The sequence below is a fragment of the Choloepus didactylus genome, chromosome 12 (assembly GCF_015220235.1).
Source record: "Choloepus didactylus isolate mChoDid1 chromosome 12, mChoDid1.pri, whole genome shotgun sequence".
Lineage (NCBI taxonomy): Eukaryota > Metazoa > Chordata > Mammalia > Pilosa > Megalonychidae > Choloepus > Choloepus didactylus.
Genome location: NC_051318.1, coordinates 36,062,789 through 36,082,907, shown reverse-complemented (window position 1 = coordinate 36,082,907; position 20,119 = coordinate 36,062,789). Strand labels below are relative to the sequence as shown.

Here is a 20,119-nt window from a genome sequence, read left to right as displayed (position 1 = left end):
GCTGGATTCAGCTTTCACACCAGGGAGCGGTTTCAGTTCATTTCCAAATTTGCTAGAAAAAAAAGAAATCCCAATTAGTTTTGAGTATTAACCCTTTTAGTTGTAATAAGGCTTAAAATAATTGTGCATTATAAACTGGATCTAAAAGGCATCATTATAAATTGCACTTTAATCATTTAAAATTTATGCACCCTAAATTATACTTCCAAGAATTAAAATGGTACATTTGGTAATGATTTTAGTTTGATAATGTCAATAGAATGCACATTAGCTTAAGTGGATAAATTATTCCTTGACTCCAATTCTGTTTAAATGGCATGGAATCCAAGGAAAAGACTGGTTTCTGATGGCAGATACATATATATTTAAATTTATTTTTGTTTTTTGATATCAGAGAACTAATTACATGTAATGTTAAAAACTGCAGAATTAGTTCTAAACTTGGATAGAAGCAGCCAATCCCAGCAATTAGCCTGGAGTGCTTCAATTAGTGTTCACATTTCTTTTGAAAGAAATGTTTTAGTAAGATGCATGTTTAAATAAAAAACTGAATTCATGAACCCATATTTTAGATGTTGACACTTCATTAGCACAGTTAATGAAGATAAAACTCTCTTAACCTTTTAACTAGGGCTTGTCAGAATACAGTCTTTACTTGAATGTTTATATAAAATGAAAGTGGTGGAATGAAACTCTTTCCTTATAATGCAGTAGTTGGCAATTATTCTGTACCACTATAAAACTCAGTTCAGCATAAAAATGTCTCTAATATATAGCCATTTCTAGATTATTTTAATGACTCATTCAGAAATTTTACTTTTCTTTTAGCTGAATTATTTTACTAGAAATATATTCAACACTGACTGATACTAGAGCTCCGAAATTTAGGTTTGGCATTGTAGTAGAGTCAAAAATTATTTCATTAGAACAAGATGGTAGAATTTAGATGTTGCAGTGTGGCTTGTGAGAGAGGAAAGCATAAAGTAGTTGTGAATGGCTAAGTTTGTGGTGAGGAGGGAAAGAATAAATGATAGAAGAAAAAAGCTCAGTATAAAGTAATAGTAAAACCAAAACGTCCTTTGTAGGTCAGTTTGACAGAAACTGCTTACTGGGTTATGACTGAGTATAACTGATATTATTAGGAATAAGATGTGTTGGTTGGCTTAATAGCCAGTGGTTTGGAAAGTAGCAGTTCCTGGTACTGGAAAGGAAGGGGAATATAGAATTTTTCATTCACCTTGCAAAGCTTTCCTTTAACATATTCTTTGACCTACCAGCTATTATAAAATTCTCCAAACTTGTGACTGAAGTTAGCCTCAGAAAAAGTAGTGCAATCAAATGCATATGGACAGGAAGGTGTATAGGGATATGGCCCAGGTATGGTCAGGACAAAGGCAGTGGATGGAAAATTATTATAATAGGCAGTTTCTTGGAATTTGGTTCTATACCCAAGGAATGTGAGTTAGAGCTAAATCAGTATGAAACAGAGAGACTTGAACAATGAACACATTTTAATATGCTCTACATTTTGACTGTAAAGTTTTTACAATATGATAAAATTGAAATGTTTTTGTTTTCATTTCTAAGGTACATCCAGGTTATGGATTTCTTTCCGAAAACAAAGAATTTGCCAAATGTTTGGTAAGTTCATAGTTAACCAGAAACTGTTAACATAGTTTTCAAAAAGCAGTGTTGGGTCATGGCTTTTGTAATTGTGGATAGTGATGATTGTAGAATTTTTATTGACTCAATTCTTTGAAAATAGTTTATGAAAAATGGACTTTTTATTCTGTAACCCAAGTCTTGATTTAAAGAGTAATTTTAAAAATAGAGAAGTTAAAAATCACCATTATCCCTAACGAGTGATACCTAATTTATATGTAAATTGCATGGACTTTGAATTTTATAGTTTAAAACTTCAGATTTTTAACTTTAATTATGTCAGACACTTCATGATTTCCTAATTAAACTATGAACATAGAATGTGAAGCCAGAGGTAAAAGCCTGTTTTTTTCTTTTTATTGCATATTTTGGCATTTAAGATTAAATCTTACCACCTCCCCTGTTTGGGGGAAAGTTTGTTTTTATTATCTGAGTACCTTCTTGATATCACTCTCCTTGTTAGGTGAATTAGCCTATATTTGCATTAAGCTGATTTTCCTGGTGTATTTGTGAATACATTCAAGATGGTACCAAAACTGCAGTTTTCAATTGTTAAAATATGATTTTGATTGTGCATATCTTGGTCAAATAATACTAAATCAATTATGGCAGGTATTAAATTGTTTTATTATTTTAATATGCTATACTTTTTATCTCTATGGTATATTTGCATTTTGTTCTTCCATGGATTCAGAATTATTTATGAATGTAATCATAATTATCTAGATGAAATTTCTAATTAAGACACATGAATTTAATTTGAAACAATTATTAAGATCGTAGAATTCTAGCTTAGAATTTTAACCTACTTATAGAGGTTGAAACCTAGGGTCTAAAGACATTGTGACTTCAAGTCACACAGTTAGCTAATGGTTGCAGGTATCTGAAAGGGGCATATTAACTGAAAGTATCCAGAAGTCCAGATTTACCAAGTTTTATGCAGTATACACAAATTTTTCTGTTTATATCTTTTCTTTTTCAAGTTCTTTAGAATTTTTGCTGAGGTACTGATATTATGTAAAAGAAGATGAATATAATGATTATATTTAAATATGCTTTTACAATACAATCCTTAATATATAGTCTACAGTAAAAATTGTAGCTAATACATTGCAGATATAGACAATACGATATCACTGTAAATAATACAATATTTACAATATCTAATCTACAGTATAATGTAGATAAGGGTTGGCAAACTATAGCCCATGGGCCAAATGTGGCCAGACACCTGTCTTTATACATAAAGCTTTATTGGAACAAAACCATGCTCATTCTTTGTGTTGTCTATTGCTGCATTTTCCCTATATATGCAGAGTTGAGTAGTTATAGCAGGGACCATGTGGCCATGTGGCCTGCTATAGAAAACATTTACTAACTCCTGATATAGTTGAATATTCAAGTCCCAGGGAAATTAAATGACATGGCCAGTATATTCATTCATGCATTTATTCAGTCATTAAAAAAATGCTTATTTTGTGTCTAAATTCAAGACATTTGAGAAAGGCTTAAAAAAGAAATGAGATGTGGGTCCTGCTCACATCATGTAGAAAACAGATACACAAATGAGTTCAATGCAGGGAGAAAATCTTAAGAGATCGAATTGCTCCGTAAAGTAAGATACAGATTATTCCTGTCTGGGGTTTCGTTTCACATTAGAGAAAAAGTGTAGACTATATGACTACCTTTCTCACCAATTTTCTGATCTCATCTCCTTCATTTCTCTGTATCAATACTGTGCCTTAGCCTAGCAGGTTTACATGCTGTTTCCCCAAGCATGGCTGCCTCTTTTCCTGTTCCTTGCTTTTAATCACTCTCTTTTCTCACCAGGGCATACCTGTCCCCCCTCTCTTTCCACATTTCCACCTACTCTGTCCTTAAAAGACAGCTTAAATGTTACCTCTGTCTGCAAAGTTTTCCATAGCCCTCCTGTGACAGGTAATCTCTTTCTTCTAACTTCTCTCTAAAAGTCAGTTAAAAAAAATTAATTTGTTATACCGCTTCCCGTATTGTATTAAAATTGTTTCTGAATTTTAATCCCCCTTGAGACAAGTGACCTGGTTTTATTATTCTTTATTACCTCTGTTTCTTAGTCTATTCTGATTTCTACATGGCAAATTCAGTGAATGTTTATGGAAGGATTAAATAAATATTATTAGATTAAGAATTTATAAAACATTCAGCTTTCAAGAACACTTTCCTCTTATCATAAAAAAAACTGCTTTGTAAAACTAGAAGCAAGTATTTGCTGTGCGTGTGTGTTTTTTTTTGTTTGTTTTTTTTTGCTATGAAAATAGGCAGCAAGTGATAGCTAATCACACACATACTCCCCCTCATCACGGCAAGATGCTTATTTGGGATATAATTTCCTTACCATTAAAATATTTTTACATTGATGCCATCTAAGAAGTTCTTTTTAGACTATCTGGTTATAGTTGGCAAGTTCCATAAAAATAACAGTGAAATGAAATTGCTTATGGATTTTGTTGTGCCAGATAAACATTGTTGATGTGATTAGTGGCTCACTATTGAAATTTAATAGTTATTGCCCCAAGCAGTACTAATGTAATAATAGTAATAGTAATAGTAATCTGATGATTTGCAATGTGATAGTGTAGATTAGTTGGTGGGAAATTTTGGCAAGGAAAAACACTAGCAGAAGATGTAAATTTTTTTTTTTTTTTGATACTGTCAAATTTCCTTTATTGTAATACTATATCTTATGTTTTAAATTTAATCAAATATGTAGATTTTTTAAATGCATTTTTTATTATGAACTTTAACACATGTACATACCAGTGATAACTTTCAAAATATGATTTAACAAGTAGTTAGAGAGCAAATTTCAAAGAATGTCATGGGTCACAGTACCACAACTTCAGCTGTTTCCATTATGGTAAAATACAACATACATACAGAAAGGTGTGAACTTTCGATGTGCAGCTCAACAAGCAGTTATAGGTAATTTCAAAAATTGTTACAGGTTACAGTTCCACACTTTCAGTTCTTGTCTTACTACGCAATATAGGATATAGCTATAAAGTTTCAGTATTCATAGACCTTTGTTAAATCTTGTCTTGTTTGTTGCTACCCCTTCCCCTCACTTAACCTCTTTCTCCATCTTTAGGGATGTCTAGGCAGTGAGCACCCTAACCTGTTCGTATTGAAAGAGGGTGTCGCCAGTATGGGGAAGGGGGCTGCATCTGATTGTTCTTAAAGAGGCTGTTGCCTCTGGGTTTTAGGACTAGTCTGGCTTAGGAAGACTCTGGTGGATTTAAGTTTCTGAAAGATAAAACTTAGTGACTGAATCTTTTATAGACTCTCAGGTAGGGAACTAGGTATTTGGTAAGGGCCTGGCATACTGTGGTGATTTCGGATGTCGAGCTGGATCTTGCATAACAGAAACTTCCAGGATAGCTGCTCGACTCTATTTGGGATCTCTTAGCCACTGTGACTTCAGCTTGTTAATTTTCCCCCCCTTTTGGTCAAGTAGATACTTTCAATCCCTAGCTGCCAGGGCCAGGCTTATTCCTGGGAGTCATGTCCCAGGTCACCAGGGAAATTCATTCCCCTGGGAGTCATGTCCCTTTTGGGGGGGAGGTTGATGAATTTATTTGCCAAGTTGGGCTTAGAGAAAGTCCACATCTGAGCAACAAAAGAGGTTCCCTGGAGGAGCCTCTTAGGCATAATTACAGGATGGCTCAGCCTCCAATTTACAGCCCTAAATTTCAAAAGAGCAAGCTTCAAGCCGAAGACTTGATTTCTTAAGTAGTGGGTTCCTAATTTCACTTAATTTATATTCTATCCAAAGATAAACTGTCAGTTTCTTACAGTGTCTTCACATAGTTGTACAATCAACATCACTCTCAACTTCAAACATTTATCATAACATAATTCATTGCACAACTCTTTATCAGCTCCTAATTACTCATCCCTAGTATTAGTGTAGTGTTGGTAAGATACTCCTGTTAAAAAGAGTCTTTAATATGTAATGGGTAGTGTTTTCATGCCGCTCTGTTGTTAACCCTCTGCACCAGTGTCATGCCTTCTAAGTATATCATGCTAACACTTTTTTAGGTTTGTGATGCTACTCTCTGGGTTACATGCCTTTACGAACATGTTTGCCTTCTGTGCTTCACTGATACTTATAATCCCACTAACGAACCATAGTCAACACCTGACCATTCGCATGCCATTAAGTTCACCCTCATTATCATATCAATACATATTAGATTATCATTCCCCCTTCACTAGCTTCTGTCTATCTCTAGGTCTCCTATATTCTACATCGTAAGAAACTTATTTTACATTTTTCATGGAGTTCACTTTAGTGGTAATACACAGTATCTCTCCTTTTGTGTCTGGCTTATTTCACTTAGCATTATGTCTTCAAGGTTCATCCATGTTGTCATATGTTTCAGGACCTCGTTGCTTCTTACTGCTGTGTAGTAGTCTATCGTATGTATATACCACATTTTGTTTATCCACTCGTCTGTTGTGGAAATTTCGATTGTTTCCATCTCTTGGCCAATTGTGAACAATCCTGCTATGAACATCGTTGTGCAACTATCAGTTCGTGTCACTGCTTTCAGATTTTCTGGGTATATACCAAAAAGTGAAATTGCTGGATCGTAAGGTAACTTGTTATCTAGTTTTCTGAGAAACTGCCCAACTGTCTTCCAGAGTGGCTGTACCAGTGTACACTCCCACCAGCAATGAATAAGAGTTCCAATTTCTCCACATCCTCTCCAGCATTCGTATTTTCTTATTTGTTCAATGGCAGCCGTTCTTGTTGCTATGAAATGATATCTCATTGTGGTCTTGATTTGCCACTCCCTAATAGTTACTAAAGATATACGGTTTTTTCATATGCTTTTTAGCAATTTGTATTTTCTATTTGGAGAAATGTCTTTTCATATCTTTTCCTCATTTTATAATTGGACTGTTTGTACTATTGTTGAGCTGTAGGATTTCTTTATATGTCCAATATATCAGTCTCTTATCAGATAATATTCCAAATATTTTCTCCCATTGCATTGGCTGCATCTTCACCTTTTTGACACATTCTTTTGAGGGACAGAAGCTTTTAAATTTGAGGAGTTCCCATTGATCTATTTTTTTCTTTTGTTGCTTGTGCTTTGTGTATATGGTCTAAGAACAACCTCCTAATATTAGGTCTTAAAGATGTTTCCCTGCATTATATTCTGGGGGTTTTATGGTACTGTCTCTTATGTTGATACCTTTGATCCACTTTCAGTTAATTTTTGTGTAGGATATAAGGTAGGGGTCCTCTTTCATTGTTTTGGATATGAATATCCAGTTCTCCCAGCCCCATTTGTTGACGAGACTGTTCTGTCCCAGTTTAGTGGGTTTGGGGCTTATCAAAAATCAATTGACTGTAGATCTGGGGGTCTATTTCAGAATTCTCAGTTTGATTCCATTGCTCAATATGTCTATCTTTGTGCCAGTACCATGCTGTTTTGACTACTGTGGCATTATAGTATGCTTTAAAGTCAAGAAGCGTTAAGTCCTCCCACTTCGGTTGTGTTTTTTAGAATTTTTTTATTTTAGCAATTCAAGGTCACTTTCCCTTACAACTAAATTTGATAACTAGTTTTTCCAAGTCGACAAAGTACTTGTTCTTTAATTTTGATTGGAATTGCATTGAATCTGTAGTTTGGTTTGGGTAGGATTTACCTCTTAATGACGTTTAGCCTTCCCATCCATGAACACAGAATATCTTTCCATCTCTTTAGGTTCCTTTTATTTCTTTTAGTAAAGTTATGTAATTTTCTGTGTAGAGGTCTTTCACATCCTTGGTTAAGTTTTTTTCCTAGCTACTTGGTTTTTTTAGTTGTTGTGAGTGGAACCTTCTTTCTTGAGTGTCTCTTCAGTTAGGTCATTTCTAATATATGAGAACGTTACTGACCTATGTGCGTTAATCTTGTATGCCACCACTCTGCTGAATTTATTAGCTCAGGTAGCTGTGTTTGTGATTTCTCAGGGTTTTCCAAGTATAAGATCATATCATCAGCAAATAAAAACCATTTTACTTCTTACTTTCCAATTAGATGCCTTTTATTTCTTATTCGTGGTGTATTGCTCTGCCTAGAACTTCTAGCACAATGTTGAATAATAGTGATGACGGCGGGCATCCTTGTCTTGTTCTTGATCTTAGAGGGATGGCTTTCAGTCTCTCACCATTGAGTATTATGCTGGCTGTGGGTTTTTCATATATGCTCTTTATCATATTGAGGAAGTTTCCTTCAATTCCTACCTTTTGAAGTGTTTTTATCAAAAAAGGATGCTGAATTTTGTTGAATGCTTTTTCAGCATCTATTGAGATGGTCATTTGATTTTTCTCTTTTGATTTGTTAATGTGTTGCATTACATTGATTTTCTTATGTTGAACCACCCTTGCATGCCTGGAATGAACCCCACTTAGTCATGGTTTATGATTTTTTTAATGTGTCTTTGGATTCGATTTGCAAGTATTTTGTTGAGAATTTTTGCATCTATATTCATTAGGGAGATTGGCCTGCGGTTTTCTGTTCTTGTAGCATCTTTATCTGGTTTTGGTATTACAATGATGTTAGCTTCATAAAATGAATTACACAGTGTTCCATTTTCTTCGGTTTTTGAAAGAGTTTGAATAGGAATGGTGTCAGTTCTTTTTTGAAAGTTTGTTAGAATTCTCCTGTGAAACCATCTGGCCCTCAGCTTTTATTTGTAGGAAGCTTTTTGATGAGTGGATCTCTTTACTTGTGTTTGGTTTGTTGAGGTCTTCTATTTCTTCTCTGGTCTGTCTAGATTATTTATGTGTTTTGAGCAAATTATCCATTTTGTCTAAATTGTCTAGTTCGTTGGCATACAATTGTTCATAGTATCCTCTTACGATTTTTAAGATTTCTTTGGGATCCATAGTCACGTCCCCCCTCTCCTTTATTATTTTATTTGTGTCTTCTGTCTTTGACTTTGTCAGTCTAGCTAAGGTTTTGTCCATCTTGATCTTCTCAAAGAACCAACTTTTGGTTTTATTTATTCTCTCTTGTTTTTTTTGTTCTCTGTATCATTTTTTTCTGCTTTAATCCTTGTTATTTCTTTTCTTCTACTTGCTATAGGATTAGTTTGCTGATCATTTTCTAGCTTCTTCAGTTGTTCCATTAGATCTCTGATTTTAGCTCTGTCTTCCTGTTTAATGTATATATTTAGAGGTACAAATATACCCCTCAATACCATCTTCACTGCATCTCATGATTTGATATGTTGTGTTCTCATTTTCATTTGTCTCTAGATATTTAGCAATTTCTTTTGCAGTTTCTTCTTTGACCCACTGATTATTTCAGAATGTGTTGTTTAACCTCCAGATATTTGTGAGTTTTCTAGATCTTTGGAGGTTATTGACTTCTAGTTGCATTCCATTGTGGTCGGATAATGTCCTTTGAATAATTTCAGTCTTTTTAAATTTATTGAGGTTTGTTTTATGCCCCAGCATGTGATATATCCTGGAGAAAGTTCCATGAGCACTAGCGAAGAATGTATATCCTGATAATTTGGGATGTGATGCTCTATATGTGTCTGTTAAGTCTAATTCATTTATCACATTGTTTATGTTCTCAATTTTCTTATTGTCCTTTGTCTGGTTGATTTATCTCTAGGAGAGAGTGTTGTATTGAAGTCTCCCTCACTTATTGTGGAAACATGTATTTCTTCATTTTTGCCAGTGCTTGTCTCATGTACTTTGGAGCACCTTGATTGGGTGCATAAACATTTATGATTGTTATTTCTCCTTGGTGAATTGTCCCTTTTATTAGTATATAGTGTTCTTCTTTGTCTCTTATGACATCCTTGCATTTAACCTATTTTTAAAAAAATTTTATTTTGAAATAAATTTATACTTACAGGAACAGTTGCAAAAACAATACAAACTCCATACACAGAACTTCAGCATACCCCGACCCCCCTCCCCCGATAACCCGATCCACCAACTTTAACATCCTGTCACACCACCATTTCTTTCTTTCCCTTCCTATCATCCATCATCTGTTGCTCTGTCTTCTGAACATATGAGAGCAAGCTACACACATCCTTGAACAAACAATATAATTCACATATACATTTCCCATGAACGAGAACATTCTTTTATGCAATCCCATTAAGCACAGCAAAGAAGTTCAAGAAATTCAACATTGATACAAAGCTTACATTCTGTATTTCCTTTTTTTTTTCCTTATGTCCCAACTGTGTCCCTTTTAGCCTCCTCTCCTCTGTCCTCAGATCCCATCCAGGCTCATCCTTGGCATTTAGTTGTCGTTATCTATTTAGACTGTCTCTCTCTCTTTTTTTTTTTTTTTCCAATTTTGGAAACATGTATACAGCCTAAATCTTACCATTCCAATCCCTCCCTAGCATTCCATTAGTGGGATTAATCACATTTAAAATGTTGCAATGCCATCACCTTCCCACCATCCATTACTAGAAATTTCCCTTCACCCCAAACAGAAACCCTACACTCATTTCTTAACTCCCCATTGCCAGTTCCCCCACTTCTCGTAACCCATAATCTACTTTTCATCTCTATGGTCATATTCTCTGATACTTTCTTTGTGTTTACCGTGGGGCTTAATTGAACATCTTAAATCTATAACAGTCTTGTTTTTCTTTGATACCCACTTAACTTCGATAGTACACATAAACTGTGTTCCTATACTCCTCCATTCCCCGACCTGTATGTAGTTCTTGTCAAAAATGACATATTTTACATTGGGTCCAAAACCACTGATTTATCATTACAGTTTATGTATTTTAGAACCTGTAGGAAGTAAATAGTGGAGTTACAAATCAAAAATACAGTAGTACTGGTATTTTTATTTACCATGTGATCTTTACTGGAAATCTTTATTTCTTCATGTGGTTTCAGTCAATTGTTTAATGTCCCTTCCTTTCAGCCTGCACAATTCCCTTTAGCATTTCTTGTAGAACTGATCTACTGGTGATGAAGTCCCTCAGCTTTTGATTATTCGAGAATGTTTTCATTTCCCCCTCATTTTTAACCTCCAGGTGTTTGTGAATTCTCCAGGTCTCTGATGGTTATTGACTTCTATTTGTATTCCATTGCGGTCAGAGAATGTGCTTTGAATAAATTCAATTTTTTTTTAATTTATTGAGGCTTGTTGTATATCCCAGCCTATGGTCTCTTCTGGAGAAAGATCCGTGATCACTAGAGAAGAATGTGTGTCCTGGTGATTTGGCATGTAATGTTCTATATATGTCAGATTTCTCTGTATCTCTCTCTCCTTTCTTTGTTTCTCTGTTGATAGGGCTCCCTTTAGTATCTGAAGTAGGGCAGGTCTTTTATCAGCAAAATCTCTCAGCATTTGTTTGTGAAAAATTTAAGCTCTCCCTCAAATTTGAAGGAGAGTTTTGCTGGATAAAGTATCCTTGGTTGGAAATTTTTCTCTCTCAGAATTTTAAATATGTCATACCACTGCCTTCTCGCCTCCATGGTGGCCGCTGAGTAGTCATTACTTAGTCTTATGTTGTTTCCTTTGTATGTGGTGAATTGCTTTTCTCTTGCTGCTTTCAGAACTTGCTCCTTCTGTTCAGTATTTGAGAGTCTGATCAGAATATGTCTCGGAGTGGGTTTATTTGGATTTATTCTATTTGGAGTTTGCTGGGTATTTATGCTTTGTGTATTTATATTGTGTAGAAGGTTTGGGAAGTTTTCCCCAACAATTTCTTTGAATACTCTTTCTGGACCTTTACCCTTCTCTTTCCCTTCTGGGACACCAATGATTCTTAAATTTGGACATTTTATTTTATCTATCATATCCCTGAGATGCATTTTGAGTTTTTCAATTTTTTCCCCATTCTTTCTTTTGTTCTTTTATTTTCCATTTTGTGGTCCTTGAGGAGGCTGAGTCATTGTTTAACTTCCTCTAGTTTTGTACGATGAGTATCCAGAATCTTTTTAATTTGGTCAACAGTTTCTTTTATTTCTGTAAGATCTTCTATTTTTTTATTTACTTCTGCAATTTCTTCTTTATGCTCTTCTAGGGTCTTCTTTATGTCCTTTATATCCTGTGCCATGCTCTTCTTCATGTCCTTTATATCCTGTGCCATGCTCTTGTTGTTTGTCCTTAGTTCTTTGATTAATTGCGCCAAGTACTGTTTCTCCTCTGATCTTTTGATTTGGGTGTTTGGGTTTGGGTTCTCCATATCGTCTGGTTTTATCATATCTTTAAAATTTTCTGTTGTTTTTGGCCTCTTGAGATTTCCTTTACTTGATAGGGTTCTTTCAGAATATGAAAAACACCAATCTCTAATTTGTCAGATATACAGCTTGGTGGCGTACACTTTCTCTAACTAACCAGCAGACGGCGTCCGCTTTCTGCCGGCTCACTCACACGTTGGAGATCGCAGACTCCCGGTTTCACCAAATGCATGGTCTTTGTGGATTTAGCAGACCTTGTCCGGCTGGTGCATCCCTGGAACTGGTGTACTGGGTCACTTTCTGGGTTTTATCTAGTATTTTTCACGGAGGTGTTTTTTTTGCCGTGTCACCTATCTGCCATCTTAGGTTCTCCCATTTAAAGCATATTTTATATGAAATTAGTATTGATACCCCTGTTATCTTTTGGCAGTAGCTTGTGTAGAATATTTTTTTCCATCCTTTGACTCTAATTCCCCTTGTGTGGCTGGGTCTAACATGAGTCTCTTGTAAATAGCATATTGATGGTTCATATTTTTAGATCTGTTCTGCCAATCTCTATCTTTTAATGGGGCAGTTTAATCCATTCACATTCAGTGTTATTACTGTGAAGACAGTTCTGAGTCAGCCATCTTATCTTTTGTTTTTATTTGTCAGATCTATTATTTCCCTCTCTCTTTATTTCCTTTAAGTTATCCTGAAATACTCTTCACTTCTGTGCCCTTCTCTAGGCCTCTCTCTTCTGTCTTTTTTTCTCAGCCGGTAGAGCTCCCTTTAGTATTTCTTGCAGGGTAGGTCTCTTGTTAACAAATTTTCTCACCATTTACACAACTACACACTCTGTATATGGTGTATATGTCCCTGCCCAACTGGTAGAACCGTGGGACTGCTGTTCTGGAGCACTTGTTATTGTTTAGTGTTTTTCATGGAGGAGAATTTTGCTTTGTCTCGCCTAATCTGCCATCTTCCTGGAAGTCCAAATATGTAGTTTTTCCATTAATGTCTGGTTTTCTTTATTGCTATACAGGTACTAGCTTCATTATTTTGTTGTTGTTTATAGTGAGAATATCTGCTTTATCTTCTGATACATTGTTTTCATTAATGCCAATGAAGAAGGATTTCTTGATTTTTATGAATATTTGCTGAGTATTTTCTTTAGACAATATAAACTAAGCCAAATACTGCTAAATGTAAGACTATATTTAACTGTAAAAGCTTTAATTTATAAAACTTGTATTTCTTCATGCTTAATTTATATTAAGTGGAATTAGATTACATGCAATCCCTACTGTCCATGATTTGAACAAAAATATGTTTTGTTTTTGTTTAAATAATTAATGGCAAACTGGGAAGCTACAAACAACCCATAAAGAATAGCAGTTTTTAATGATTTTAATCTGTTGATCAAACTGATTTTATTTCCAAACTATTTTCCATTTTGTTTTCTCCTCTGGACTCCTTTTATTTCCAGCCTTAAAGGAACGGCAATAGGAAAGCATAAAGACTGTTACAGTTAAGAAGAGAAATTCTTTCAGATTTTATAAAAGTACTTTGAAAAGTAAAACTACCTGCTTCTGGAAAATGGAGTACTGGTGTAAAGAGATTTTATTGTATTTTCAGTTTTTCTTCTTGTTTTTATATGTTAGCGTAGTATGGCATTAGTAATTTGCTCTATGAGAAATTTGTTAGATTTAATAATTTGCATTTCATGTTTGTGTTTTATCCATATGTTTAAAGGAAATATGTTACATTTTCAATATACATGAAATATACATAAATATATGTATGTATATGTAAACAACCTCCATGTATACATATTACTGATGTTGTTTTTGTGTTTGATTGATTGTAAGCATTTGCATGGTCTAAATTTTAATCCTTTCAGAAGGGAAAGGCCATGATTTTCTTAGTTAAAGAGAATGCAGGGATTAATAAGTATTTTCTAATAATCACTTTCAATTACTGTAGCATAGCAATTAGTTAGTAATATGTCAGCAATAAGTGTGTGTTTAGAAACTCGGTTCAAATTGAGTTCTATCCTGGTTACTTAGCACTGATGGCATGTAAAGTATTTGTGGCAAGCATTTGAGGTTGGTGATTGTGTTCTTTCCTCTCCTGTTATTGGATACTTTTAGCAACATAAGGGATGTAACTAATATGAAACAAAAAGGATGTAATTTCTTTTATCCATTGGCTTCACCAAAAAAAAAAAAAAAAAAAAAAAGATGTAACAGGCAGTGTAGGCAAGAATACAGGGAAATTAATAGTTTTGTTCTTGGGGATCTAAATGTTTTCTGCTGCCTTTTTTTTTTTTTGCCATATATTTGCTAATATCTATCAATTTCAAATATGCTTATGCATATATTCTTTTATTCAGCTATTCCTTTTAAGAATCTCAGTTACAAAGATATACTTTAAAAATGTTTATCGATAAATTGTTATAAAATAGTAAAATTTGGAAATAAATGTTTTCATCTATAAAATGACAATGACGTCTAAACTGTAGAGTTTTGTAGGTATTAAAAATAACATTTATATAAAGAACTTTGCAGAAAGTCTGGCATTGCTGGGCAAATCATTAATCATTGTAGGTGTTACTATCAATTTAGTTGATAGATAGAGCCATTGAATAGTTTTCAGGACAGTGAAGATTTTAAATTAATGTTTTTGGGAAATTATTCTGATACTTTATGTGTATTTTGGGAGTTTAGATGTGTTTTTGTTGTTTGAGATTAATAATTTGGCATATTACTACTACTGTTTCTATATACATGAAATGGTAGTTTATAAAGCATTTGGACATATGTGATCTCATTTAATTCATGCAACTGTTGAAGACTGAAGGTTACCAACAGAATTGGTAATTCTGTTTAAAAAAGAAGAAAACTGAGCTCAGCTATAGTGACTTACCAGAAAGCACATTATTCTAGTATGTAACATAATCAGAACTTGACCCATGTTTGCTGTTGATGAGAACAGAGCACTTGGGAAAAAATATACCTTAGCTGCCTCCATTTGAAAAGGTGAGAACTTCCAAATAGTAGCCTAACAGTTAAAGAGAAAATAAATATTAAGTACTTAGGCAAAATCTATAGACATCTCTTCTCTCCTTTTATGTATGTATGTATGTATGTGTGTGTGTGTGTGTATATATATATATATATATATATATATATATCAGAGAAGTTGTGAGTTTACAGAATAATGAGGCAGAAAATACAGGACAATCAGGCATAAAATACAGGATTTTCATATCCCATCCTTTGTTAACACCTTGCATTGCTGTGGAATATTTGTTATAATTGATGAAAACACATTTGTATATTGTACTATTAACTGTAGTCCTTGGTTTAATTTAGGGTTCACTTTTTGTGTAGTGTAGTTTCATGGATTTTTTTTTTCTTTTGATTTTTATTCTTTTACCATATATACAACTTAACATTTTGCCTTTAAACCACATTCAGATATATATTTTCATGCTATTAATTAGAGTCACGATTTTGGGCTCCTGTCACTATCATCCACTACCAAAACATTTTTGTTCTTCTAAATAGGAACCGCATTCTCACCAACAATTTGGACGTTGTTTTAAATTTAGCGGTTCCAGTAAGTATGTAGTGGTTTCTCATTGTGGTTTTGATCTGCATTTGCCTCATAATTAATGATGTTGAGCTTTTATTTGCTACTGTTTATCTTCTCTGGTGAAGTGTCAGATCTTTTCCCCATTTTTTAATTGGGTAGTTTGCTATTTTCTTAGTAGGTTGTAAGAATTCTTTATATTTTATAGCTATAAGCCTTTTGTCTGATATATATTACTGTAAATATTTTCTGCAGATTTTTGGTATACCTTTTCATTTTCTCAACAGTGTCTTTTGAAGTGCAAAATCTTCATTTTTTGGTGAAGCCCAATCTATTGATTTTTTTTTTTTTTCTTTTATAGTTTGAGTCTTAATTTTTTTTTGACCAAAGCTGAGGTCACTAGGATTATCTCCTATTACCTCTATAGTTTTAGGTTTGTGACCCATTTGAGTTAATTTTTGCATGTGGTGTGAGATTAGGATCTATATTAATTTATTTTCATTTGGCTGTTCAGTTGTTCAATATAATCTCTTGACAAGATTATCCTTACCTCTTTGAATTGCTTTGGACCCTTGTAATAAAAACAAACAGAATATTGGAACATACACATGTGTACCTGTTTCTGGATTGCATTGTGTTCCATTGATGTATTTGTCTATTGTTATGCCAGTGTCACCGGGCCTTGATTATTGTCTTTGTTACATTTATAAGAAGTCTAGGAATCAAGTAGTGTAAGTCCTTCTACTTTGTTCCCTTTTTGCAATGTTGGTTTGTCTATTCTGAGTTTTTACATGTCTATATAAATTTTAGAATCAGATTGTTAATTTCTCCAAAAAAGTCTGCTGGGATGTTGATTGTGATTGCATTGAATCTATCAGTCAATTAGGGCAGAATGAGTCCAGAAGAATTAAGTGTCTGCTCAAGCAATCAAAAAACAAAAAAAACAAAAAACAACCCCCCCCCCAAAAAAAAAAACCCCACAAAATACAAAACAAAACAAGACGACCAAAAAAAAAAAAAAAAAAAAAAAATTTGAAAGGAACAGCACAGAATTTAGGTCTCTAAATTTAGGTATTGCTCACAATACATGACTTATACTCAAGAGAAAAGCTAATCAATAGGACAGTAAGATGAATACTGGAATTCTGTGACAAAGATTATTTTCTTCATGGAATTTTTTTTTTATCAAGAGGAAGAATATTGCAGAATATAATACCTATGCTGTCATTTTGCTTCAGACTTGTTGAATGGAACCATCCTGCCCTAAGAAACCCAGCTGTAGATACTGGATCCTTTCAAAAATACTTTACATTCCTGGGAAGATGGTGAATTAGGAGAGGCAGAGCAAACTTCTCCACGAAAAAGATTAGATAAAGGGCAGAAAGTGCTCCAGAACAGCAGTTACAGGGAGCCACTGGTTGAACAGGGACCTCTGCACTGCATAATGGAAACTTAGATGGAGAGGCAGAGAGACTGCGCTTGAAAGGATGGGGTGAGTTTGGCCGGTACCACTGCCAGGGCCTGGCGGCTGGAATTGGCCACTGAGAGTGGGAGGTGGGGTAGCTTTCCACGCTTGGTGCACCCGTTTCAGCAGTTGGCTGGGAATATAACCCTTCACAGCTCCATGGCTGAGAGCTTCTTTGAGGGACCTTGGGATTCGGCCATCTTGTAAGTACACTCACTCTTTCTTCGTGGAAACCTGTGGTCTGCACAGCCCAGAGGCAAGGGCATTACTCTGAAGTGCCAGGAACACCTCCCAAGTACAGAGGCTTGTGGGTGCATGGCAGACAGAGCCTGCAGTACATTTGAGTTGGAGGGTGAGATGTGCAGCCCCACAGTCGCAGAGTGGTCCAGTTGCAGCCTGGGAACGGCCCAACCCACTGTGTCCTGGAGGGGACTCCCTGTCAAACTCTGCAGGGCCTGCTTTCCCATCCTCAGGGCTGGCAGTTCCAAGTGCACGCAGAAAAATGGTGTGCTCCTTGGATTTCCATCCGGTTTGGAAACCACCGACTGCACAAATGGAGGAGAGCTGGCTTGAGAGTAAGAGGTGGCTCAAGAGCGCCATCTGCTGGCAGGACAGGAAAAGTGCGCTCCACCAAGCTGTAACTCTACCAAATTATAAATAAGTATTCAAATAACTCTACATATCCTAAAAGAAACCTGTCAAGATAAGCAAATGCCCCTAGGCTGACGACAGGAAATCATAAGGCACATGAAAAAACTAGAAGATGTGGGCAACCCAAATGACCAAATTAATAAGCTGGGAGAGACACAGATCTTGGAACAGTTAACCAAAACATTTCAACAACAACTTCAGTGAGTTGACGGAGGACACAAAGGACATCAAGAATACTCTAGAAGAGCATAAAAAAGAATTTGAAAAAATAAATTAAAAAAATAGCAGACCTTATGGCAATAACAGATACTGTTGATTAAATTAAAAATATACTAGAGACGTAAGACTAGATTTGAAGAGACAGAAGAGTAAGTAAAGTAGAGTATATGGCAATTGAATGCAAATGCACAAAAGAACAAATGGTGAAGAAAATAAAAAATTTGAAATGGATCTCAGGGAAATTATGGACAACATGAAGCACAAAAATACAAGAACCATTGGTGTACGAGAAGAGTAAAGGGCTAGGAAGAGTATTTGAAGACATTGTTGGGGGAAAACTTCCCAATGACGTAATATGCAAATAAAAGATGCCCAATGAACTCCAAATAGAAAAAATTCAAATAAACCCACTCTGAGACATATACTGATCAGATTGTCAAATGTTGAAGAGAAAAACTCTTGAAAGCAGCAAGAGAGAAGTGATTGACCACATACAAGGGAAACCAAATAAGACTAAGTAGTAACTACTCAGCAGGCATCATGTAGGTGAGAAGGCAGTAGTATGACATATTGAATATTCTGAAAGGGAAAAATTGCCAGCCAAGGATTCTTTATCCAGCAAAGTTTTCCTTCAAAACTGAGGGAGAGTTTTAAATTTCACACACAAACAAATGGTGAGAGAATTTGCTAACAAGAGACCTGACCTGCAAGAAATATTAAAGGGAGTTCTGCTGCCTGAGGAGAAATGAAAGGAGAAAAGTCTGGAGAAGGACACAGACCTGAAGAGTATTACAAGTGAAACTTAAAGGAGATAAAGACTAAAAAAGAGAGGGGGAATAATTGGATTTATTTAAAGATTAAAAAAAATGGGGGTGGGTGGGAAATGTATCTGAGAAATAAAGCCAAAGGAGATAAGGTGTTTGATTCAAGAACTGCCTTCATAGTAACAACACTGAATGTGAATGGATTAAACTCCACAATTAAAAGATACAAAAGATTGGCAGAGTGGATTAAAAAGTATGGAATATCAATATGCTGTTTACAACCGACTCATCTTAGACCCAGTGACACAAAGAGATTGAAAGTGAAAGGATGGAAAAAAATATTTCACACAAATGACAGTCAAAAGAACGCAGAAGTAGCAGTACAGATATCACACGTAACAGACTTTAAATACAAAGATATCATAAGAGACAAAGAACAACAACATATTAATAAAAGGGACAATTCACCAAGAAGAAATAACAGTCATAAATGATTATGCACCCAATCAGGATGTTCCAGAGTACATGAGGCAAACATTGGCATAACTGAAGGAAGCAATAGACATTTATACAATAATAGCTGGAGACTGCAACACACCACTATCATCTTTAGATAGAATAACGCAACAGAGGACAAATAAGAAAATAGAGAATCTAAAGAGTTTGATAAATTAATTATCTTAGTAGAAGTATAGAGAGCATTACATCCCAAATTACTAGGCTATGTATTCTTCTAGTGCTCATGGAACATTCTGCAGGATATATAATATCCTGGGGCACGAAACAAGCATCAATAAATGTAAAGTGATTGAAATTATTCAAAACACATTCAAAGCACCATAATGGAATGGAACTAGAAATCAATAGCCAACAAAGAACTATATATGTGGAGGTTGAACAATGCGCTCCTAAACAGTCAGTGTGTCAAAGAAACAATTGCAGGAGAAATAGGCACATATCTATAGAGAGGAATGAAAGTGAGAACACACCATATCAAAACCTATGGAGTACAGTGAAGTCGGTGCTGAGGGGGAAATTTATAGCTCTAAATGTATATGTTAAAAGGAAGAAAGAGCTAAAATCTAAGTCCTAACTGAACAACTGAAGAAGCTAGAGAATGATCAGCAAAGTAACCCTAAAGCAAGTAGAAAAAAGAAGTACCAAGGATTAAAGCAGAAAAAAATGACATGGGGAACAAAAAAAACAATAGAATAAATCAAACCAAAAGTTGGTTCTTTGAGGGGATCAACAAAGTTGACAAACCTTTAGCTAGACAGACAAAGTCAAAAAAGAAGGCCCAAATGAAGAAAATCATTAATGAGAGGGGGAACATTACTGTGGATCCTGAAGAAATTAAAAAAATCATAAGAGGATACTATGGAAGGGTGGGTCAGGGTACCAGACTGATGAGATTTGGAATTTAGTTCCTTCTCTAGGGAAGCTGGCAAATAGGAACTGTATGCAACAGTGGTTTCATGACTTCTGTGACTGGCAAACATCGTACACCAGTCTGGAACGGGTGGAATAGTTGAGATCACAACAAAGAACTGTTATGTTTCCCTGGTCAGG

General features: G+C 35.0%; 1 protein-coding gene across 4 annotated transcripts in view; it reads left to right on the top strand.

The window, feature by feature from the left end:
- PCCA (propionyl-CoA carboxylase subunit alpha) overlaps positions 1-20,119 on the top strand; it is a 599,270-nt gene that overhangs the window by 102,904 nt on the left and 476,247 nt on the right. For all 4 annotated transcript variants that reach the window (XR_005211057.1, XM_037799856.1, XM_037799855.1 and 1 more), the window contains one exon: positions 1,588-1,641. Coding sequence is in view for 3 of the 4 variants with exons in the window: in XM_037799856.1 (XP_037655784.1) it covers positions 1,588-1,641 (54 nt within the window). In the remaining variant the exon portion in view is untranslated. The remainder of the gene's footprint in view (positions 1-1,587; positions 1,642-20,119) is intronic.